The sequence below is a fragment of the Elephas maximus genome, chromosome 8 (genome assembly GCF_024166365.1).
Source record: "Elephas maximus indicus isolate mEleMax1 chromosome 8, mEleMax1 primary haplotype, whole genome shotgun sequence".
Classification (NCBI taxonomy): Eukaryota; Metazoa; Chordata; class Mammalia; order Proboscidea; family Elephantidae; genus Elephas; species Elephas maximus.
Genome location: NC_064826.1, coordinates 96,773,898 through 96,798,525, shown reverse-complemented (window position 1 = coordinate 96,798,525; position 24,628 = coordinate 96,773,898). Strand labels below are relative to the sequence as shown.

The 24,628-nt window shown below is 37.7% G+C and overlaps 1 protein-coding gene across 1 annotated transcript in view; it reads left to right on the top strand.

Annotated features, from left to right (window-relative positions):
- The window catches only part of TBX20 (T-box transcription factor 20), a 50,190-nt gene extending 25,813 nt beyond the window's left edge, over positions 1-24,377 (top strand). Inside the window, exons 7-8 of the mRNA XM_049893897.1 lie at positions 22,344-22,456; positions 23,707-24,377. Coding sequence (XP_049749854.1) covers positions 22,344-22,456; positions 23,707-24,047 — 454 coding nt within the window. The 3' untranslated portion in view covers positions 24,048-24,377. The remainder of the gene's footprint in view (positions 1-22,343; positions 22,457-23,706) is intronic.
- Positions 24,378-24,628: the final 251 nt, after the last annotated feature.

The following is a 24,628-nucleotide window of genomic DNA, read 5'->3' as shown; positions in this document are numbered from 1 at the left end:
AGAAATTAAATTAGTCTGGAGTCAGTTACTGCACTAAACCATCTAGTAATTGAATTGCTCCTTGTAACTGATTGAAAACAGCCCCTATCTGTAACAATATGGGGAGCTTTTCTTCATAAGAGATCTGAGAGGAAAACACATCTTTTTATGACATGATGACAGAAATTGCACTTTTCTGACCTAATTGAATATGATGTTATAAATATGTGACCTTAATGATTTCAAGTTTCCTGTTCCAGATTTACAACTTCTATGTGCAACACCCAAACAAAATGCCTTTGGGATTGGATCTGTTTGCCTTATACCTCTAAACTCACAGTGTATTCCTTCTGTAATTACACAAGCTCTTGGGATACTCTGAAAGGCACTACGTTTTTTTTTTCCTAGTCTAATTTTACTATGTTCCATTGAGATACTTGAGTGTCTTACCTATTTCATGTATAGCTTCACTCTTCAGAGATAGCATCTCCCTCATCTGAAAAGGGAAACCCATCTCCTTAGCAAAAGTAGAAAGTATTTTCATTAGATGCTTTGCACATATGTCTACTATGGACAACCATGAAGCAAACCTAAAGTCCAAAGGGATTTTTTTAAGATAATCTATAGTTATTTAGGTCAGGAAAAGAATTATCTGCTGGTTCCATATAACAAATAAGCTACAGACAGTCTGTCAGTTGGCATTTAAAAAAAATTTTTTTTTTTCTTTTGGCACTTCGTACAACCTGACCAGTAGGTGAAGGTACAGTGTTAATTCTGAAAAGGGAAAATAAATAAATAAGTAGGAGGTTTTTTAAAAAATGTTTTCTTCAAAATTAAGTTAAAGATTTTTTTGTTTGTTTTTATAAAAACAGTTCATGCTCATTGCAGGAAAATCAGAAAATACACAAGCAAGAAAAAGAGCATTAAAAAATAATGAAATAATATCCAGTCAGAGATAATCATTGGCAAAACCTTGTTCTCTATTCTTTTAGATAATTTCCTATGTGTGTGTCAACACTTTCTTCCTTTGACCATAGCGTACATACTAAACATTTTTCCCTTAACATCAATAGGTATATGTCTGCAATACACATTTTAATGGCTGCCTCATTTTCCATTATGTACCATAATTTATTTGTTAAATCGTATATGTGAGTTTTTTATGTTTCCTACTTTTTGCTCTTAGAAATAGTATCAGGAGGAAAATCTTAGTAACTGTATCTGTACACATATTCTTAATGATTTCCATAGGATCTCCCACACCCCCCAGAAAGAAACCCACTGCTGCTGAATCGATTCTGACTCATAGTGACCCCACAGGGTTTCCAAGGCTGTACATCTCTACAGAAGCAGACTGCTACGTCTTTCTCCCGAGGAGCAGCTGGTGGTTTCAAACTGCTGACCTTTCAGTTAGTAGTGGATCCTTTTAACCACTGTGCCACCAGGGTTCCTTTTCCATAGGACAAATTGCCACAAATGAAAAGGCTGGATCAAAAAATAAACATGTTTTTAAGGCTTTTTCCTTACTGCCACATTTCCCACAAAAAAAGATTGTCCATGTCATGGCCAAGAGTGTGCATTCCTTTCTCTGCAGCTTTGGCAATATGATTAGCATCTCTTCATCTTTGCTATTTTGATAGGTGAAAATTTGTAACATGTTTTCTTTTGCCAATTAGTCTGTTTATGTCCTTAGCCAGTTTTTTTTTTTTTTTTTTGAATCATTCATCTCTTTCTTTTATTGATCTATGAAAAATGTGTTCGTTTCAGGGGTATTAGTGTTTTATTGTTCATATATGTTGGAATCAGTTTACTAGTTTGAAAATTAGGTTTTTATTTAGGTTGTATCTTAGTTTTTCAGTGCTGCTCGTACAGAAATACCACAAGTGTGTGGCTTTAAAAAAATTTTTTTTTTCTTTTTTTTTAAAGAACAAATTTATTTTTTAGCTGTTCAGGGGCTGGAAGTCTGAATTCAGGGCACAAGGTCTAGGGGAAGCCTCTTTCTCTGTTGGCTCTGGGGGAAGAGCCTTGTCTCTTTCAACTTCTCTAGTCCCTCCTTGGTGATCCTTGGTGATCTACACGTGGCATCTATCTTTCTCTGTTTGTGCTTGCTTGTCTGTGTCTCAGCTGCTCCTGTAACTCCAGAGTTATACACCCTACACTGATATTGCCCCATCAACATAATAAAGAAAACCCTATTCCCAAAATGGGATTACATCCACAGGTGTAGGGGATTAGGATTTCAGCACAGGTGTTAGAGGGACACAATTCAATCCATAACATGTTGTTTTTGATAAATGGTAGTTTTTAATCACCAAATGCATTGTTCTCTCTCTTTATGATTTCTACCTTAGAAAAACTTTTCCCGCTCCAAAATTATGTAAATATTCAACAAGAAATTTTCTATCATGCTACTGCTTTCTAGTTTTTAATTAATTTAAATTTTTAACTCGCATGGTATTTATTTTAGTTGAAGATACAAAATAGACACGTAACTTTATTTTTTAAGTGATCCCAATTCCATATATTTAATAACATATTCTCTTCTCATTTATTTATAATGCTACCTTTATCATCTACTGAACTCTTAAGTATTATAGTACTTAAAACTTACAGTCTCTTTATTGATCTGCCAGGATTGCATTGTCATAATTTTTGTAAATTGATAGCATACAGAAATATCTGATGATACTTAAATATCTGATAAGGCAAACCCTAACCCTTTTTACTTGTCATTTTCCAAATTTCTGGATATTCTTTGGCATTTATGCTTCTAGACTCTGGAATCATTTTGTTAAGGCCTCCAAAAAAAGTCATTGGGATTTCGATTGGGTTTCAGTTGAGTTGACATAAAAATCTGAGGGAGAAAATTGATATCTTACAGTATCAAGACCCCTTCTAGGAATATATTGTATGTTTGTCCTTGTAATAAGATTTCCTTTTATGTTCTTTAGAAGTATTGTGGGGTTTTGAGTTTGTAAGTCCTGCACATACACTATTAGGCAATATCTAGGTCCACTAGAGCTGTGCTGTCCAGTATAGTAGCCCCTGGCCACAGATGGAAACCCTGGTGGCATAGTGGTTAACTGCTAACCAAAAGGTTGGCAGTTTGAATACACCAGACACTCCGTGGAAACGCCATGGGGCAGTTCTACTCTGTCCTATAGGGTCGCTATGAGTAGGAATCAGCTTGACGGCAATGGGAAATGGGACAGGCCACAGATGGCTAGTGAGGACTTGAAATGTGGCTATTCCTAATTGAGATGTACCCTGATTATAAAAATCACTGAATTTTGAAGACTTAGTATAAAAAAAGAATGTAAAAGGTCTCATTAATAATTAAAAAATGTTGATTGGATATTAAAACAATATTTTGGACATACTAAAAAAAAAAAAAAAACCCATAGCCATCTAGCCGATTCCAACTCATAGCATCCCTATAGGACACACTAGAACTGCCCCATAGGGTTTCCAAGGAGCAGCTTGTGGATTCAAACTGCTGACCTTTTTGTTAGCAGCCAAGCTCTTAACCACTGTACCACCAAGGCTCCAATTTTGAAATATTGGGTTAAATAATATATATTAACATTAATTTTACCTTTTTATTTTTATTTTTTAAATGTGGTTTCTAATTTTTATTTTTTAAATGTGGTTTCTAGGGTATTTAAAATTATGTATGTGGGACACATTATATTTCTATGGCACAGTATTTAATAGAGGGATTTTGGGGCGCAGTTGCTTTTGTAAATAGGATTTTAAATTAGAATTCTGCTTAGCATAAAATGATTTCTATATGTTTTTGGCATCCTGACATTTTACTGGATTAGAAAAAAATAGTTCTAATAGTTTTTCCTTTTAGTCTCTTGAACTTTCCAGTTAGACAGCTATATCATTTGCAAAAATAATAATTGCATCTCTTCTTTTATAATAGTTATGCTTTTAAAATGGCCTTTTCTTGTTTTATTGCACAGACTGAAATTTTAAGGACTAAATCTTGAAAAATAATGATGATAGTTGGCATTTTTCTCTTGTTCTGAACTAGGAATGTCTCTAGTGTTTTGTCATTATTGTAGGTTGTTTTTTGGCTGTTGGTTTCAGGTGGATGTTCTTTGTCATATTAAGTTATATCCTTCTGTGCTTACCGTAAGAATTTTTCATCATGAGCAACTATTGAATTTATATTAAATGCTCTTTTAACTTCTACTGAGAAGATTTTAATTGCTTTTCTATTTTAACTAGCAATATCATTGTTGTTAAGTGTCGTTGAGTTGATTTCAACTCATAGCAACCCCACGTGACAGAGTAGAACTGCCCCATAGGCTTCCTAGGCTATAATCTTTTTTTTTTTTTTTTTTAATTGTGCTTTAGGTGAAAGTTTACAGAGCGAATTAGTTCCTCATTAAACAATTAATACACAAATTGTTCTGTAACGTTGATTGGCAACCCCTCGATGTGTGAACACTCTCCCCTTCTCCACCTTGGGCTCCCCATTTCCGTTCATTCAGTTTTCCTGTCCCTTCCTGCCTTCTCGCCTTTGCTTTTAGACTGGTGTGCCTGTTTAGTCTCGTGTACATGATTGGTTTCTAAGACCTCACAGCCTTCTGGTTTTGATTCTACTTCACTGGCCATTCTTTTTCCTCTTCCCTTGTTAGTTCCTCCTCATTTCTTCCAAATATAAACAGTGATGTGTTCCAGGCCTTCCTCCTTGAACATCTTCTCAGTCTGCACTTCCTCCCTGGGTGATCTGACCCAGAGTCATGACTTTGTTGTTAGTTGGAGTAGATTGTGACTCATGGCCTTTAAATACTCTTATATGCTGGCTATTATCAAATTTACTTCTCCAGTCCAGGACTCTCCAGATTCAGATATCCAGTTGGCTATTACCTTTACTTTTTCCTCTTCCCCTAGGGGCATCTCAAATTTAACATATCTGCAACTGAACACCTAACCACCCTCATCTACCCCTGCTCCTCTGTGTTCCCCTCTCAGCTGCTGACAACCGCATCCTTCCCATTGCTCCAGCAAAAAGCCTTAGAACCATCCTCGCTGTGTCTTTTTTTTTCCCACTTCTCACATTCGACAGTCAACTAATCCTTCAAAATATATCCTGGGGGGACCAACCACTTCTTACCATCTCCACGGCTACCATACTGATCTAGGCTATGGTCTCCTTCCTCGGCCATTGCGATAATTTTCTAATTCATCTCCCTACCTCTTGAGATAACTGAAGCTTAGAGAGATTAATACTTTATCTAAATTGACATTATTTGTGAGATACCTGAGCCTCAAACCCAGTTTAGTTTGTCTGAAACCAAAGTCCTTTCTCTAATGTCCATTGCATTTTATTTCTTAATAATTATTGCTTTTCAATTTTAAAAGAACGTAATTGTAAAAATTGATGCATTTGTTTTTCTCTGTTACTGTCAGGAATGGTACTACTTTTTTCTTGACCTGTAAAGAGGAAATTTTTAGTATATGACTCTTCCTTGTGCTATCCCTTGCTCAACCCAGAAGTTTGGTTAAAATAATCTAAGATTTAAAATCTAGATGATTATTCATGTATCTTTATCTTTTTTTTTTCAGAATTGTTTCTTAATATTAGAATAAGGATCACAACCACGTTAACTGCATTCGTTTAAACTGAATTGCAGTTGCACTCACTTCATTGTTCACTGCTCATTTCTTCTGTATTCTCTCAGGGTAGTGGAATTGTTTTCTGACTTTATCCTCAGGGGCTGGGAAACACTGAGTAATTGTTACGTGGGTCATCCTCTTGCTGAGTTCTTCTTAGAGGAGCTGTTGCTATTCTGCATGAACTTGACTGGGATGACAGTCTTCCCCCTCTGAGCTCTTTCAATCTTCCTCTGGTGTGTGGCTTTTAAATACTGTGGAATAAAAGCTTATGCCAAACTTGTCATCTTTCCTTTGTTAAAAACTTACCCTTTTTTTCCCTCTGTATGGATAAAATACTTATATTTTGCTTTATTTTTTGAAATTCAAAATCATACCACTATTTATTCACTTGTAGATTTTTTTTCAGTAGTATTTACAATATAATTGAACCCTTTAAATTGAAAAGTCAAGTCTATATTCAGATTAGGAAGATTTTCTCCTCCTCTTTTTCTTTTTCCTTCTTCCCCTTCTCTTTCTCCCCGCTTGCTCTCTCTCTTTTTTTTGCTTCTAATTCAGACGTAAAACTCCTGCTGTACATATATTGCATTTCTCCAATCTGTTCTCCATATCTCTTATCTATTGTTTAGTAATTTTTTGTCTCTTTACCTTTTAACTCTGAATTTTAGGAAAATTTCTTATTTGAGTCTTCTAATTTATTGATTCTGTGTCCTATAAGGTCAGTATGAGTCGGAATCGACTCAAGAGCAATGCAGTTTTCTTCCCCTGCAACATCTAATATTTTGTTGACTTTCTTTATTGAGTTCTTTTAAAATGTCATTTCCAAGAACACTTTCATAATTTCAGATTGTTTCTTTTTTATGGCTACTAGTCCCTGTTTTATTAATACAAGACCTCCTTAAATATCTTTGAAAAATTGAAAGTACAAATGAGAGACTTAAAATCATTTTTCCTGTTTCTTGCAACAAATCTGGTTCAGAAAGGGACCATTTGTTCTACTTGATTATGTGAATTTTCTTCTTTTGAATTGCTGAATTTTTTCACAATGTTCTGGTATTTTTCTCTAGCTCACCTGTAGAATGGGATGTCTGTCTGCCTAGTGTTAGGAGCTGAGATTAATTCTGAATAAATGTATGTGGATCTTTGTCAAATCTTTCAGGTGCAGATTGAAAAAAAAAAAAAGAGAGGGTCATATTTACATTTACTGTAATTTTGGCAATGTGGAGCTACAGTAATTCTGTTTGGGTTATGAAGTGGTTGCCTCTGGAAATCCAGCTACCTTCTCTGTCTGCTGGGTGGCTAGGCAGCTAGGTATCAGTGAAATCAGCTGCGGAAATGATCCCCCACCCCATAGTAAACCAGCTTCGTGCCTTCTCTGAGGACAGTCATTCACGGCCCCACAGCCTTCAGGGTACCAAAAATACCATGTGCTACCTGAAGTGCTGCTGTGGGGTTTCTTCCTCCTAGCCTCCAACAGAGGCTTCCCATCACCAACTCAAAGATTTGCCTTCATCTTTTTTTTTTTTAGCCTCATAGGTCCAAGATGAGTTCAGGGAAGCTTCATTTTCTCCCTCCTTGGGTAGTTTTCTTGCCTTGTGTGTTGATGGACGGCATGCTGGTTAGTGCTTCCCTCACTTCTTTCCTGCTTCTGGCTGTAATATCTAAGTGCGTAGTTGGCACCCTCCTTAACATCTTGCTTCCCTTGTTTTCTTGGTCATGTCAGGAGGGGGAGAGAATTAAATACATAGGCTTGTATCACCATATTGGTTTGGAATTCATACTGAGTGTCTCTAAGAGTAGTTTAAAACCCCTTGCATTGAATAAAACCTTCAAGCTCACAAAATTTGGATACAAGCCCACTGTCGTTTAGGTATTTTTGCTCAGAGCTCAAGGGTACTCTATTAGCTTAGATGAGGAGGGAGACTTCAGAAAAGCAAGTTGCAAACCTAATATACTGGGAATTTACAGAAGCTTTGTCTACATATCGCAATGAAGCAGCAATCATTTGGCAAATTTGCTGTGAGGTTCCCACTTTATGGATAATTTCTAATAACGACTTATGGTGCTAGAAAGAGGGTAGCGATTGGTTCGAACACAGCTCTCATAGAGTTTCTGAGGCAGAAAAATTTTCATTAGGAGTTGTGTAGGGCCTGTGGGCCCATTTCTAATCAGTGAAATAGCTTAGAGCATGGGTTGGCAAACTACAGCCCACTGTCTACTTTTGTACACCATGCAAGCTAAAAATGGTTTTTATATTTTAAATGGTTGAAAAAAATGTTTTATGGATATTTCTTGACATGACAATTATACAAAATCCAAATTTCAGTGCCCATGAAGTTCTACTGGAACAGTGTCACGTTTTTTAGTCTGTGTATTGCCTGTGGCTGTTTTTGCGCTGTCATTGTTAGTTACCCATAAGTTGATTCCGACTCATGGTGACCCCATGTGTGCACAATAGAACTGTACTCCATAGGGTTTTCAAGGCTGTGACCTTCTGGAAGAGGATCACCAGGCCTATCTTCTGAGGTACCTCTGGGTGGGATCAAACCAGAAAACTTTTGGTGACTCGTGGCTTAGATGTTTTAGAAGTTCTTTTAACACCTACTTTCCCCAAAAAATGGAAACCCTAGTGGCAAAGTGGTTAAGAGCTACGGCTGCTAACCAAAAGGCCAGAGTTCAAATCCACCAGCTGCTCCTTGGAAACCCTATGGGGTAGTTCTACCCTGTCCCTATAGGGTCGCTTTTAGTCAGAATCAACTCGACAGCAAAGGCTTTGGTTTTTTCGTTGTTGTTATGTTGATGCCAAGGAAACCTTCAACCTAGAAATTTTACCTCCTTAGAAGCTTTTTGTTTTTTTTTTCTATTTCTGTGTTAAAATCAAGAAACTTCAGAACTTCATTTTGAGCCTCGTGTGGTGACACTAGCTGTCCAACCTGGTAAGATCTGATCTCTGACAACAACTTATTCTTCCTGTCCTCATAGTGGTAGTTGAGACATGCTGTTAGGGTTATTTAACACTTGCAGCTCAATAAAGTCAGAGCCAGAATATTCAAGCCAAAAGAAAGATGACAGGGTAAGTTGAAAGTAGGTAATAATTTTTTTCTCTTTCAAAGCACTGAAAGTTGCAGTGCTTTTAGGGAACAGTATAAATGGCATTGGGGTGGGGGTGGGGGTGGAATCTGGTTGCCATCAAGTAGATTCCAACTCATAGCAACCCTATAGGACAGAGTAGAACTGTCCCACAGAGTTTCCAAGGAGCGCCTGGTGGATTCAAACTGTCAACCTTTTGGTTAGCAGCCGTAGCTCTTAACCACTTCGCCACTAGAGTTTCCATTTTTTCGGGAAAGTAGGTGTTAAAAGAACTTCTAAAACATCATCCGATTTATTGTTAAGGAATTATAAAATATTTCTAAGTATATATTTTGTAGATTTGCATTTTAAAATTGTAAAAGCATATGATATTTGAAATTTATAAGAATACCCAGCCTTTAACTAAAGTGTGAATCTCCCCCTTATCATTCCCCTCTCCAGAGGCACTCACTGCTCTCAGTACGAGGGGCATGCACCCACGTGTGTGTGTGTGTGTGTGTGTGTGTGTTGTAAAGATAAAATCGAACGTGAGTTCATACTGACGCTTTCCATTTATATTCAGAACTCTAAGATTTCCCTCTTTTCTCTCACGTCGAGACACTGGTTTTCAACAATGTTAGTAATGAAAGAATTCCAACTCATAGCGACCCTATAGGACAGGATAGGTCAGGATAGAACTGCCACATACTGTTTCCAAGGAGCACCTGGTAGATTCGAACTCCCAACCTTTCGGTTAGTACCCATAGCTCTGAACCACTACGCCACCAGGGCTTCCAGTAATGAAAGAATTAGAACATCCCATCATTACTCATCTACTTTATCCCATAGTTATACAAACACACACACACCAGTCTCAGTCTGTTCGTTTCAATATACCTTTCAACAATAGTTAAAAATATTTTTGTGGTTCTTTTTGTCCTTAGTGTATATCTTACCAGGGATATATAGTTAAATAACTGTGTTTTAAAGCCACTTGGAATCTCTTCTCGCTGTGCAGCTATACCACTAACCTGATGATACACATTTAAGTTCATTTGTTTTATTTTCTATTTTTTGGATTTTTTTAAAAAGCTTAATTTTTTAATGTAATTATAAATGATTTACATGGTTTCAAGACAAATCTACAAAAGATGGGATATTTGAAGATGTCAAGATTCTATCCTTTTCTCCTTCACTACCCTGCTTCCCCTATGGGTAACTGTTTTTTATAAAATAAAAGTTTATTTTTCCATTGTGTTTTTTAATATGAGGAGATACATGTGTTTAGATTCTTTTTTCTGTTTTCTGAGATAAATTTTGACATACTCTACACATTTTTTCACCTTGCTTTTTTACACAAGAATGCACATTAACATTGCGTTATTATGTATATGTCCACGTGTGATACATGAATGTATGTGTGTATATATATGTACGTATTTTTTTATGTATATATGTATGTATATATGACATACCTCTACTTCATAGGGACCAGGCTTGTTCTGATCCTAGTTCTTGTATATATATGTGTATATATACATATATTTTGCCTCAGTTCCCTCATATTTTATGTTCAAATAGATACACAAGCATTTTATTTATATAGTCCTTTACTATTTGGTCTATTTTATTGGCATCAATTTTGTTTTCTACTATTACTTTGATAACTAGCCAGGTTTGTTCTTTTGTTTTAATGTTTACATTTATAGTAACATCTTTTGTAAACTCTTACTCCCTCCTTTTAATACTCTATTTGTTCCATACTCTGAGTAATATTTAAATTAACTAGTAACTTCTTTTTTCTTTTCCTTTTTAAATATGTGGTTTGAAATAATGTCCTTTTATTTTCAATTAATAAACACAGATAATCAACAACCTTATTCTACTTATCATTTTCTTTCCCCACTGTCCCCCCATTTTTTGAAAATTATGCTTTATCTGCAATTCTTATATGGATCTTTTCCTAGGAAAGGCTCATAGAAACAATATTCCTTGACTATTGCGTGTTTATGAAAGTTTGCCTATAGCCTTCACTCTTGAAAGTTAGTTTGACTTGGTATATAATATTTGACTCACATTTTCTTGCCTGTCGAACCTTACATGTGTTGTTATCTCATTGTCTCCTGTTACACAGTATTGCCGTCAAAGTCCAGTGACAATTTTTCTTTGCTCTGTTGCCCCTAATCAAAGGACAGATTTTCCAGAGGTGGTTCATCGGGATTTGTTGCCTGCAGTGCACTGGGCTTCTCTTACATACGGCCTTTCTGGCCTTGGGCTTATAATTCTCCAAAAATGATTGGTCGGGCCGCAGCCTGCCCTGTGATTAGTGTGGTTTACACACCTTGCAGGGATTGGTTGATTCACTAAGCAAAGTGGGTGTGTAAAACCACCCAATAGGATGAGTGACCTGCGAGGATTGGTTGGTTTGTGGTCCTGCTGGGAGAGCCATGCCTTGAAACTGATAAGGAGCTTGCTTATCTAAGCAGGCAGCCCAACGGAGGTTTTCAGAGAGGCGTAAAGGGAGAGAAAGGGAACCTCCTAAAAGAGTCATGATATGGGTCAAGAGCTATAACACCGAAGACGGTACGAGCCTGTGAGATGGCATAGATGGTGTGAGACAGTGGCAGCTGTATGAGCAGTGGGCACCATGGGACCAGCAGCTGGATATGGTGGGGTTGCTGGCCCACAGAAGGAGAGAGAGCTGAGTGCCTTCTGAGCACTTGTTGGCGGAACTAAAAGAGCTGTAACACTTGCTCAAGCAGGGCAGAGACCTGGGAAGGTCCAGTGGCAGAGGCAAGGTTCAGTAAGGCCCAGTGAGGCCCAGCAGTAGAGGCAAGGCTTGTTAAGAGAAGGGCCTGCCTACAGGCATGGCCAAGAAGAAGCTAAGAGCTCTCTTGGTTGGAAGTTATCCTGATTGATGAAGCTTATTCTGATCCCTAGCTGTAGCCTGTTAACCAATAATAATATCCATTGCTGTTGAGTCAATTCCAACTCATAGCGACCCTACATGGCAGAGTAGAACTGCCCCATAGGGTTTCCAAGGAGCAGTTGGTGGATTTGAACTGCTGACCTTTTGGTTAGTAGCTAAATACTTAACCACTGTGCAACCAGGGCTCCTAATAAACCTCATAACTGTGAGTATTGTCTGTAAGTTTTGTGTGGCCATTGCAATGAATTATTGAACCCAGCAAAGAAGTAGAGTACTGGGGTGGCGGGGGGGGGGGGCGGGCGGCAAGGAGGCATGGCTAGTGTCAGAAATGGTGAAAAAGTCAGAGAGTAGAGATACATCTGACATACCTCCACTTCATAGGGACCAGGTTTGTTCTGATCCTAGTTCTTCTGACCCCTCTGGAATTTAGACAAATTCAGATGCTGTATTACATTACCCCATGATTTTTCACTCAGAGATGACGTGAAGGACAGAAAGAGGGTGAAATCTGTATTCCAAAGATGACTCTTTCTTCTTCTTGGACCTCATGCTTCCTTATAATGAGTAGTCCTTTGAACATGATCCAAGACTCTCCCTACACTGACTTCTTCAGAGCTTCCCAATGGAATCATTTTTAAATTGTCAAAAGCTCTCCTGACAAATATAGAGGTAGGGAGAAGGAGGTTCATGAACAAAATGTAGTTGGAGGATTATGTAGATTTCACTTCTTCACATTATGAGTCTCATCCAGACAACAGTCATGGGCATCATCCTTGTGGACCCAGTGGGAGAGCTGAATGAATGAGTCCTTGCTCAGTACTCTCTCCAAGTGTCCTACAGTTGAGGCATTTCCTTTAAAAATCTTCCTTTACCTTTGAAATTCGGACATATTAGTCATTTTTTGGGTAGTCATTTTTTCTTTAGGTGTGATCCAGATTGAGACTTTTCAGCGGTGAGTTTTTGTGCACTTAGTTCATCCCTCTCGTGTGTCTTCCCCTTTCCCTGCTTAGATGTCTACTCCTATCTGGGCTTTCTTCCCACATCCTGGCTAGCTTTACAAAGAGAAAACTTGGACATTCAGGGTTCCTTAAGAAGTCACGCATGTTGTGAACTGATGAGTCTACTCTTATAGTTGTTACTCAAACAACCATCAACATAACTTCTCATATCACTCTGATATCTTTAGGAGAAACCAGTAGAATCAATTTGAGTGAAGGACAAGATTCTTTCTGTTATAATTTTTTTTGTGGGGGGGGAACTGTACAGGCTGAGAAAATAAATAGATTAAACTAAAGCCTAGTGAATAGTGAAATTGTTATGGCTCATAACTTAATTTGTTGATTCCCATAATATTTTATAAATTCAACTATATTTGAGTATTATGGAGACTTTTACAAAGTAGAATATGCGGTGACTGCAAAATAAAATTAAAATATAATTAAAAAAACAAACAAATTGGATGTCAACCACTACGTGAGATGCGAGTTCCTTGAAAGTAAAAATACTCAGGATGGCAAATAGCAAAATTTGTCCCTGCCCCTTGGATCTGCCCCCTGCTCACACTGACGCGGTATTCCCCTGGGTCACACATTCTGTAACAGGAGGCAAGGAGCAGACCAGAGCTTCTGAGAGAGGATAGGAAAGAAGATATCTGTATCTCCTCTGCTTGGAGGGCCAGGACCCAGGAGTACCATCTTGCTTGGATATCAGAACAAAGAGACAGAAGTCAAACTTTTATCTCTGGGACTATTGATCAACATATTATAATATTCCAACCTTGTGGAGACAAAAATAACTTATTTTTAATTACTAAGATGTAACTTATTCATTCTCAAATACAGAATAAAAAGAAAAAAACATATATTATGCATACTAAAGCGTGCCCTGGCATTTTACTTTTAAACTCCCAGAAGAAATTTAAACTTTGCCTTCTAGGAGTACTTATTTTGAGATGAGAATGAAATTTTGGAGTTACCTAGTTTATTCCTCTCATTATACTAATGAGGCAGCTAGGGCCCAGAGACCTGAAGTGATTTACCCAGGGTCACACAGTTAGTAGGAGATTTGGGGTTAGACCCCAGGGTTTTTTACAACCAATACTGGATATTTTCAAAATAGCTACTTTTGTTTATAGATTTATAGATTTATAAATAGTCAGGACCATAATAGACTTAGAGAGGATCTAAACCAGCCCAGTAGTTCCCCACCATACCCTCATTTTATAGTAGAAGAAATTGAGGTTCAGATATTGGTAAGAAATGTGATTGCACAGAAAGAAACATTGTTTTTATTTCCAGTGAAGTCCTGCTTAGCATAATACCCGGCAAGTATAAAATGAGTGCAGTTCGGCTGGTGACCAGATTAAAATCTGCCTTTTAATAAAATCTGAGGTAAAAAGTAATCTGACAATGACAATGAAATGGAAAGGATAGCTTTTGACAGAACTACTATTTTTTTTTCAAATTATAGGAGTCACCACAAAATTTCTTTAACTAGCAAACTGTGTTTCTACACTTAAAACGTTATTCATTTATCCACAGCTGCTAAGAGGAAGCACTTATTTCATAAAACAGTATAAACTGGAAGTGTCATAAAAGAAAGTGAGTCTGTTAGATCAGTGGAGTCCTTCACAACTGACTTACAATTGAAAACTAGCCTACTCCTTTCTTCCTTGTGACTGTCTCCCTACCTATAGCATGAAGGATATTTGCTCCCTACCTTTCGATTTACTGAAGTTTATTTAGAAGCTGATAATCCGAACTTTTCATAAGCCTTTCTTTTAGTTGTCACAGCCATAAAACTCAGAAAACTAAACTTAATAGTTTTTGCTTTCTTCCAGTGGTACAGTTTACTTATTTAAGTTGCTAATGATAACATAGAACCAGAAATGTGTATTACTACTGGAAAGAAAAATCAGTAGGATTGAGTCAAATAAATAAAAAATAAACTGAAGCCTGAACGCTTTTAAAAAGATTGATTTAGAGTTATTTTGTTTTTTCCCTAATGGAATGCACAATATATTTCAGTTCTTAAAATTAATGATTTATAATACATCTCAAATTGTGTTATCTAAAGTTTTCATTTATTAAGTATCTGTGAAAGTTGCAAATATTGATTTATTGTCTTCCAGTAATTTATAACATTATCTACATAAATCTTAAGAAAAATATTGTGACAAGGAGTTATTTACAAGACCTAGTAAGACATAATATAAACATGAAAAAACTGATGAGCAAGTACGAGTTTAAATATTTTGTTTCCTATAAATTAGATTTTGTCTTAAGGGATTTGACAACTTCATGAATACAGTTTTTCCCAGGTCTGTATTTAGGAGAGAGAGTTATAATGTAAATTGAAATAATATTTGATCATTGTTTAATTGTCTATCTGACATGTACGGTAAAGCCTGCAAAAGCCGAAACCTGTGTAAGGTGGAAACCTGTCAGAGAAGGAAAACTCAAGTATTTTCCACTAACAGAGAGTGATAGAAAAGTGGTAAAATTGCACCCTGTCAGTGGCGGAAAACTTGTGACACCCAGAAAAACAAGGCAGTTCCATCAAGTGCAGCTCTCACAGGTTTCACTGTATATTATAGGAATGTTTCAATGAAGCATGGCAAATTATAGTGACTGGAAGTCTCAATTTCATCTAAAATGATTATGATTACTTAACCAGCCTTTGTAACACATGATCTTGACAAAAATAAAAATGTAATTTGATTTTGTTAATTATGTAAGTACTTGCTAAGCACTTATTGTGTGCCATCGACTTATATAAGTTCTTTATGTGTATGAATTAATTTAATATCAATACTAACCCTAAGAATTAGATCATATTATTATCCCCACTTTACAGATGAGAAAACAGAGGCCTCGAGGAGCGCAGTAGTTTGCCGAAAAGCATACAAATGGCACTTGGCCAAGCAAGGATTCAAGCTCAAGTGGATAGCTCCTGCTTCCATGCTCCTGACCACTACGCTAGAGCAGTGGTTCTCCAGGTGTGGTCTCCAGACCCACAGCATCAGCATCACCTGGGAACACACTGGAAATCACATTCCCAGGCCACACCCCAGACCTACTGAATCAGAAACTCTGGGGTGGGGCCCCTTAATCTCTGGTTTAACTAGACCTCCTGGTGATTCTGATGCTCACTGAAGTCTGAGAACCACTGCCTGGAGAAAGAAAGCATTGTTCTTTCCCTCACCCAGGAGCTTGCAGTTTAGTAGCAGAGATGGTTGTGTAAACACATAATCACCATCGAGCTCAAAAATTCAGTAAAAGAAGGACATCATTTACAGCATTGTTGCAAAGGACAGTAGGAGAAGAAAATTAAGGTTTCGATTTTTGACTTTGAGAAAATTGTGCTTTTGTTTCAAAGACAGAGGAATGGCGGTGTTATGGATTGAAGTGTATCCCCCCAAAATACGTGTTGTAAATCCTAGCCTCTATGACTGTGGGTATAATCCCATTTGGGAATGAGTTGTGTTATGTTAATGAGGCAGGGTTAGTGTAGGGTATGTCTTGAGTCAGTCTCTTTCAAGATATAAGAGGAGCAGATCAAGCAAGCCAAGAGGGGGGAAGATAGATGCCAAGCCACATGGAGATCTCCAGGGAACCAGGAAACAGAAGTTGAAGAGACAAGCAAAGACTTTCCCCCAGAGCTGACGGAGAGAAAAGTGGATCCCTAGAGCTGGTGCCGTGAATTTGGACTTCTAGCCTCCTAAACTGTAAGAAAATAAATTTCTATTTGTTAAAGCCATCCATTTGTGGTATTTCTCTTATAGCAGCACCGGATAACTAAGACAGGGAGTCGGTTCAAATACCGGTAGAGTATTTTGATTTTGCTTGTCTAGAGCTTGAACAAATATTTCCAAGTGAGTTTCAATGGTTCTGAGCGTTCTGACAGAACAATATAATCATTGTAGTTTTCCTCCATCTTGCCCATCTTCTGGCTGTGATTGTGCCTCTGACATGTATATTATTCCTGGAATTGAGATGGTTATAAATTCAGAAGTGATTTTTTTAAAGATTACTTAAGGCATGGTACTCTTTGTGCCTAGAAAAATGATTTAGTGTTTAAATGTTAGATGTTCAATAATGGTCCATTTCAGTTATCTATTAACTCCAAAGTAAGCCTGCTAAAACTACAGTTCTAGCTTTGGAATATAACAGAAATGAACATTACAAGATACTGTCACGTCTGGTAATATCTAAATCACTGAACCCGTTAGTTGAGTCATCCCTCATTTTTCAGGGTACAATATTTTTTAGAAATGCTCACCAATAGGCTTCCAGCCTAAACAAATTTTTTGCACTTTTCATTTGTCTGGAAGAGGATTAGACTGAAAGTAAACAACATGGGCTGTCTATTCTTTGTAACATCTTCGAGGAGATGGCCCTGATATGCACCACTGTTTTCAATCACTTAAAAGGCAATAATTCGATTATGGCATCCTTTATGTAAGAACTGCCATTGCTTTCAGTTCACTTCCAGGCCTGACACAAGTAAATCACTTCGATAAAATCCCTTTTTTTCCCCTCCTAGAGACTAGCATAAGTAATGATACCAGTGCTATTCCAAGGACAAAGTGAATGTAATGGATGTCTTACAGAAAAGCAAAATGTTTCACAAGGCAATGATTCATTGTGTTATTTAGAAAATGATTTCTCTTGCGTGTATGTGAAAGATGTTTAAATGATCTTCCATCCCTTTTAAAGATGCAGATGCTACACTCTTATGTGAACTTAAATGCTTGAATTTAGCAACTTCTATGCATCTGTATGGGAAGAGGAAGGCCCTTTAGAAATGCACTATCCATAATCTGGGCCCACTGATGCCCATTCCTTTGTAACTATACAAGGAGAAAATATTTTCTATGGTATTAAAGCAGGTTCCTTCCTCATGTGAAAACTACCACGTAATTCTTTTCTTTTCTCAGTTCATTTTAAATAGTAACAATAGAACACTTGGCTTAAACTTAAAGGATATCAGCTTCAATGTGTGTTATAGTTGATATTTTATTAGGAGTTCTTCAGGTCATTGAACTATCTTATTAATGACCCAAATTGCCCCAAAAGGCAAAGTCACTCTCTAGTATTGTACCTAATTAAGTGCTTGATAAGTGACATCAGCAGTTAAGGCTGTTGGAGTTCTACATTACCAGAGTGTGGGTATATAAAGATTAAAATATATGCCAATTGATTAATTAGGATCTATGCCAAGCTCAGTTATCCTTTCACATATGCTTCCCGTTGGAATCACCTGGAGAGATTTAATGGTTACCGAAGCCTGTGTCCCATTCCTGGAGCCATGGTGGTGCAGTGGTTAAGAGCTCAGCTGCTGACCAAAAGGTTGGCAGTTCAAAGCCACCAGCTGCTCCTTGGAAATCCTATGGGGCAATTCTACTCTGTCCTGTAGGGTCCCATTGAGTTGTAATCTACTTGATGGCAATGGGTGCCCCACCCCCAGAGGCTGTGATTTAATTGGTCAGAGTTGTAGTTGGGACTTAGGAATTTTTTGAAGTTTCTCAGGAGGGACTTTGCTTCAGGTAAATGTAAAGCAACAAAACATTGCTGAGAGATATTAAAGAAGACCTAAAGAAGTGGAGGGATATACTGGGTTCATAGTTGAAAGACTCAACATTGTTAAGATGTCCAATCTCCCCAAATTCATCTAGAGGTTCAATATAATCTCAGTCAAAATTACAGTAGACATGTTTTTGTAGAAATTGACAAACTAATTCTAAATTTCATATATAGATGCAAAGGAACTAAAACTAATTCTAAATTTCTTATACAGATGCAAAGGAACTAGACTTCTCAAAAGAATTCTGAAAAAGAAAAAGATGGGGTACTAATACTACTTAATTTCAAGATTTTTTTTTATAGGGGCGGTAATCAAAACAATGTGGTATTGGTGTCAAGATCAACAAATAGATCAGTAAAACAGAAGAGAATGTCTAGAAATAGATCCACATATGGATAACTTATTTTTTTTATAAAGATGCTAAGATAATTCAGTGAAGAAAGGGTAATCGTTCATAATGGTACGTATATTGGGATATCCATAAGCAAAAAAATGACCATCAGTTTGTACCTTGCACCATGTATAAAAAATTAACTCAAGATGAATCATAGATCTAAATGTAAAACCTAAAACTATAAGACTTGTAGGAAAAAAATAGAAGAAAACTTTTGTGGTCTTCTGTTAGGACAAAGATTTTTAGATGTGATGCCAAAGCATGATCCATAAAATTACAAATTGATAAATTGGACTTTATCAGAATTAAAACTTCTGCCTTTTAAAAGAGAATGAAAGGACAAGCCATCAACTGAGAGAAAATATTTGCAAATCATATATCCTACAAGGTCTAGTGTTCAGAATATATAAAGAAATCTCAAAACTGAAGGAAAAAAAAAACCTAATTAAAAAATTAAGCAAAAGATTCAGACAGTTCACCAAAGTAGGTATATGGATAGCAAATAAGAACATAAAAAGATACTCAATATGTTAGTCACTAACAAAACCAAACCAAACCTGTTGCTGTCGAGTTGATTCCGACTCATAGCAATGCTATAGGACAGAGTAGAACTGCCCCATAGAGTTTCCAAGGAGTGCCTGGTGGAGTCGAACTGCCAACCTTTTTGTTAGCAGTTGTAGCTCTTAACCACTGCGCCACCAGGGTTTCCTGTTAGTCATTAAAAAAAAAAAAAAAAATTTTTTTTTTTTTTTTGTAGGGAAGTACAAATTATAACTACAGTTAAAAAAGATTCACCATACCAAGTGGTGATATGAATGTGGAGGAACTGGGGCTCTCATATACTGCGGGTGGGAATGCTAAGTGGTACAACCACTTTGGAAAATAGTTTGGCAGTTTCTGTAAAAAATTAAGCATACACCTACCATACAATCCAGTCGTTCTACTTCTGAGTATTTGCCCAAGAGAAATAAAAGCATATAGCCATTAAAATGAAAAAAAAAAAAGTATACATGAATTTTTGGAGCAGCTTTCTTTATTTGTAACATTCCAAAACTGGAAACAATTCAAAAGCTCATCAACAGGTGAATGGATAAACAAACTATAATAGATCCATAAAATGGAATGCTACTCAGAATAAAAAGGAATAAGCTGTTGATAGATGTTCCAACATGGATGAATCTCAAAATAATCGTGCTGAATGAAGGTATCCAAATGAAAAAAGAATACATAAAGTATGATTCCATTTATATAAAATTGTGGCGAATGTAGACTGACCCACAGGGATGGAAATCATAGGAGTGGTTTCCTAGGGAAGAAGGTCAGTGTGGGGTCCCGGGAGGGATTACAGAGGAAAATGAGGTAACTTTTGGAGATGTTAAACATGTTTATTTTGCTTGTGGTAATGGTTTCACTGGTATATACATATATCAAACTTGCCATATTGTACACTTTAAATATGTGCTGGTTTTAAAATGTTAATTATTCCCCAATACAGTTTTTTATTTGTTTTTAAAAAACCCAGGTGGTTCGAATGTATAGACAAGCTTGAGAACCACTGCTCTGCTCCTTCAGGTCCCTATTTCACTCCACAGAGGCAACCCATTGTATACATTTTCTTGTGCATCATTTTGGAAATATTATTGCTGGGAAAGCAATCTATTATGCCTGCTTCTGACTTCCACTTGGACTGCCTAATCAAAAGCCTTGGGCCCAGGGCATTCCCTGATAATGAAGGCTGGGAACTGAGTTTCTTCTCTTTTCCAATTTCTTCTCTTTGTCAGGAAACCTCCCTCCATGCTCTGGGTACACAGTAAACCTTCTGCTCTGTGGACATGTATGCCATATGGCACCTGGCCAACCCCATTTCTTTATGTGTTCCAGGTGGGGAGGAAACGGGGTCCTTCCCCTGTAGCATGAGAGGGGGGTGTGTGGAATACCAGCCCTGCATCGGCTGTGGGGAGTGACCCCACTGGCCTTAGGGGACCAATGCCACTATTGAAGCTGACCTTACTCTGTCTGTTCTCTATGTGTAAAGCATTGTTCCATCCAATGCCTGTGTGTAAGATGTGCTTTTGCTGGATCCCAGACCTTAGCTCTACAGTCTGATGGAGCGAGCAGGGTCAAAAATTATGCATATACAGGCAAACAGGAACATACATAGTCCCTTTTTTTTTTCAATTCCCGGATGGAAACATACTCTACACACTGTTCTGTAGTTCACTTTTTCTACTTACTGTGTCTTGGAGATAATTCTATGCCAATAAATGTTGAATGGCCTCATTCTTTTTAACAGCAGTACATTAATCCATTGGATCTACATTCTGCCTGATCCCAATCATCTTCACTACATGTGGTGGTACTCTGTGGTTATTTTCAAATCTTTTGGGAGCAAAGATGTAAATTGAAAGATGGTAGAATTAATTTTTCTTTTGGGCATACCCTTAAGCCCTCATACACGTGCTATATAATATGATGAAATGCTTTCATCTATGTGAATGTATAAGCTCTCTACAAGACTAAATTCACCATGATTTAGACAGTATTATTCTACAGATTGTTAGTTTATCTATATGAAATATTGACAGAAGTTGTATTTTGAGAAGTTATGACATTTTATTTGCTTTCCTTATCCCCGCAGTATGAAATTTAGTATTTGATTTTTCCTTCCTCATTCAACAGTTTTTTTGTTTGTTGGTTGGTGTTTTTTGTTTTGTCTTTTGGTGGTTTATTTGGCATTTTTCTTTAAGGCACAGCAATTCAGAAGAAAGGCCTGGTGATCTGCTTCTAAAAGGTCACAGCCTTGAAAACCCTAAGGAATGCAGTTCTACTCCGCAATACATGGAGCCACCAAGAGTCAGAATAGACTGGACAGCAACTTTTTTTTTTTTCTGGAAATACATACAATGCAAGCTAATTGATTATGAACTTGCATTTTTGGCAGATATTATTTGGTTAAAATCTTGCTGGCTTTTTAAAAAAAAAACCTTTTTTTAACAGCAGCAGGTGAAACTGACCAATGCCAAAATAATTTGTTTTTTAAAGTTCACCTCACTTTTTGATTTATAGACTGTGCTGCTAGTGGAAGACCATCTACAAAGACAATGTACCAATTTATTTGGGGACCTAAATTCCTTAATGGCCATTTATGTTTCCTTCACAGGTTTTTATGTGAAATTTCCACTCATAAAGCAGTAAGGGTCTCAAATTCTCCACAATCCAAACTATCCATTTTGTTACAGCCTGTACGTATTTGCTATGTTTGTTAATGAGCTTTAGTTTTTTTTTTAATGACTAATGATATTTTGAACTTTTTGCCAGCATTTCTTCAGATACGGAATTGATGAAGTTTGTATCAGTTGATTATTTTGTATTCATTACCTGATGAAGTCAGCGAGAAAGAAGATTCATTGCAGCTTCTTGTAGCAAATTCATTCACCTACTGTTTTTTCCCCATCATTAAACTCCATATTCTTGTGGCCAGGTTTCATAGTTCTTTGTTCACCCCATTGCTCCCTTGTCTTGTGGGATTTCAGAGGCTTGTCTCTGCCCTTTGCAGTTGTTTGCTTGAGTTTGTCTTCTGAGCTCATGTTTCTGAGTAGCTTACAATAGGATAAATGGACATATTTTGAATGTCTTCTTTCCCTAGTTACCTCGTGTCTGGGAAAATGTTGTTACTGCAGAGTAAATTATCCTTAAGACCCTCTCTCTCTGAGCGCTTAACTTTTTAGTCTACTCATGCTATGTCACTTTCTAACCTAGGGAAAGTGTGGAGAGCCTGATTCAAAAGCATTCCTACGCCCGCTCACCCATTCGTACCTACGGAGGAGAAGAGGATGTCCTGGGAGATGAGAGTCAGACCACACAAAATCGAGGTAAGACAGCTTCGGGGCTATGGGACTGCTGATAGCAAGAGCACCTAAGGAGAATGGAGGCAGGAAGTTGACAAGTATTTCAGAAGCCTCCTTAGGAAGGAATAGTCCTGATGCTGCTTCTCACAAATTTTATTATTTTGCCTTAGAGTGTTAAACGGTTATACTGCCCGAAGGTTACTTGTGGCCTTATTTTTCCAGTAAAAGGACATTGAGCCTTTGAGTTAGGAGTCAGTAGTTCCTTATCCATGATTTACTATCGAAGAGCCATTATATAATCTGAAAATTAGGGGATATATCTTTCTACATACATCAAGAATATCTTATTAGAATCAAACACTTTTAGAAAAAGGATTCTCCTTGTCGTTGTTAGGTGCCATCGAGGCAGTTCTGACTCATAGCGACCCTATGTACAACAGAACGAAACACTGCCTGGTCCTATGCCATCCTCACAATCATTGTTATGCTTGAGCCCACTGCTGCAGCCACTGTGTCAATCCATGTCATTGAGGGTCTTCCTCTTTTCTGCTGACCCTCTACTTTACCAAGCATGATGTCCTTCTCCAGGGACTGATCCCTCCTGATAACATGTTGAAAGTACGTGAGATGAAGTCTTGCCATCCCTGTTTCTGAGGAACATTCTGGCTATACTTCTTCCAAGTCAGTGTTTAGCCACTTTTGGGGAGTATGCAGGTTATCTAATGAGTTATATCTTTTTTCCATTTAGAGACTTTTCTCTTCAGTGTTGTTATTAGCTGGCTGTCCATGCACAACAGAATAAAATGCTGCCCAGTCCTGTGCCATCCCCATGATTGGTTGAGGATTGGACCATTGTGATCAATAGGGTTTTCGTTGACTAATTTTCCAGAAATAGATCAACAGGCTCTTCCTAGTCCATCTGAGTTTGGAAGCTCTGCTGAAACCTGTTCAGCATCATAGCAATGTAAAACCCTCCACTGTCAGATGAGTGGTGGCTGTGCACGGGGTATATTGACAAGGAATTGAACCCAGGCCTCCTGCATGAAAGGCGAGAATTCTACCAACACCAATGCTGCATTTCCATACAGGATGTAAATGGTATCTTCTTATCTGGAAACATAGATTTGCCTCCCGTTTGGCAAGTTTGTTTGTCTTTTTTAATTGAAGATGGGTTCAGTATTTTTTGAAAATTAAGCTATCTTCACAGATAACTTCATTCTTGACTTGTACATCGAAATCAAGTGTCCAAGCTAATGAGTTGTTTTTCCTTCTAGGGTCAGCCTTTACAACCTCCGATAATTTGTCTCTCAGCTCCTGGGTATCATCTTCATCTAGTTTTCCTGGATTTCAGCACCCACAGTCCCTGACTGCTCTTGGCACCAGCACAGCATCCATAGCAACACCCATTCCTCATCCCATTCAGGGTTCTCTACCACCATATAGCCGACTCGGGATGCCTCTGACCCCATCGGCCATTGCCAGCTCCATGCAAGGGAGTGGCCCAACGTTCCCTTCGTTCCACATGCCCCGATACCATCACTACTTTCAGCAGGGGCCCTATGCTGCCATCCAAGGACTGCGCCATTCCTCTGCTGTGATGACACCATTCGTATGACTGTTCTAGAATTAGGGGGATCCAGCCCCAGAATGTGCAAACTGGGTGTGGAAATATGGGACAAGGTTGGGTGGTTGGGATGTGAGGTGTTGCAGCAGGGGCTCTTTAAGGACATGGGACCTATTAAAGAGGAGAGCTGGACTCAGAATAAACCTTCTGCAGAGGGAATGCACCATGAACCAGGGTTCATCTGTAGTTGGGGGGCAGCTGTTGGGTTCAGAAGAGATTCACTGTAAAGTTCTTAGCCAGCCAAGTCCTGCAACCAATAGGATGCCAACTTGCCCAGAAAGTTTCATAATGCAGGTCAGATGAATCTTAAGGTGCAATTATTCCTAGGGGTTAAAAAATGCTGTGTTAATGCAGTAATGTATAAAATCAATGTGTACAGGTTTTCTTTCTGCTTCCACACGTTAAGAGAATTTTCAAAGAGGCAATACTGTATCGCCTATTGACGTAATGATTAACTTAAGTCAATTTCTCCCTGTAGAAAACGGGAGCTAGTAGAGAAATATTTGTAGTGCTGTAGCTTAAGCATGTTTAGTTTTCCTTTGTGTTAGTTTGCTGGGAAAGCAGCTGAGATA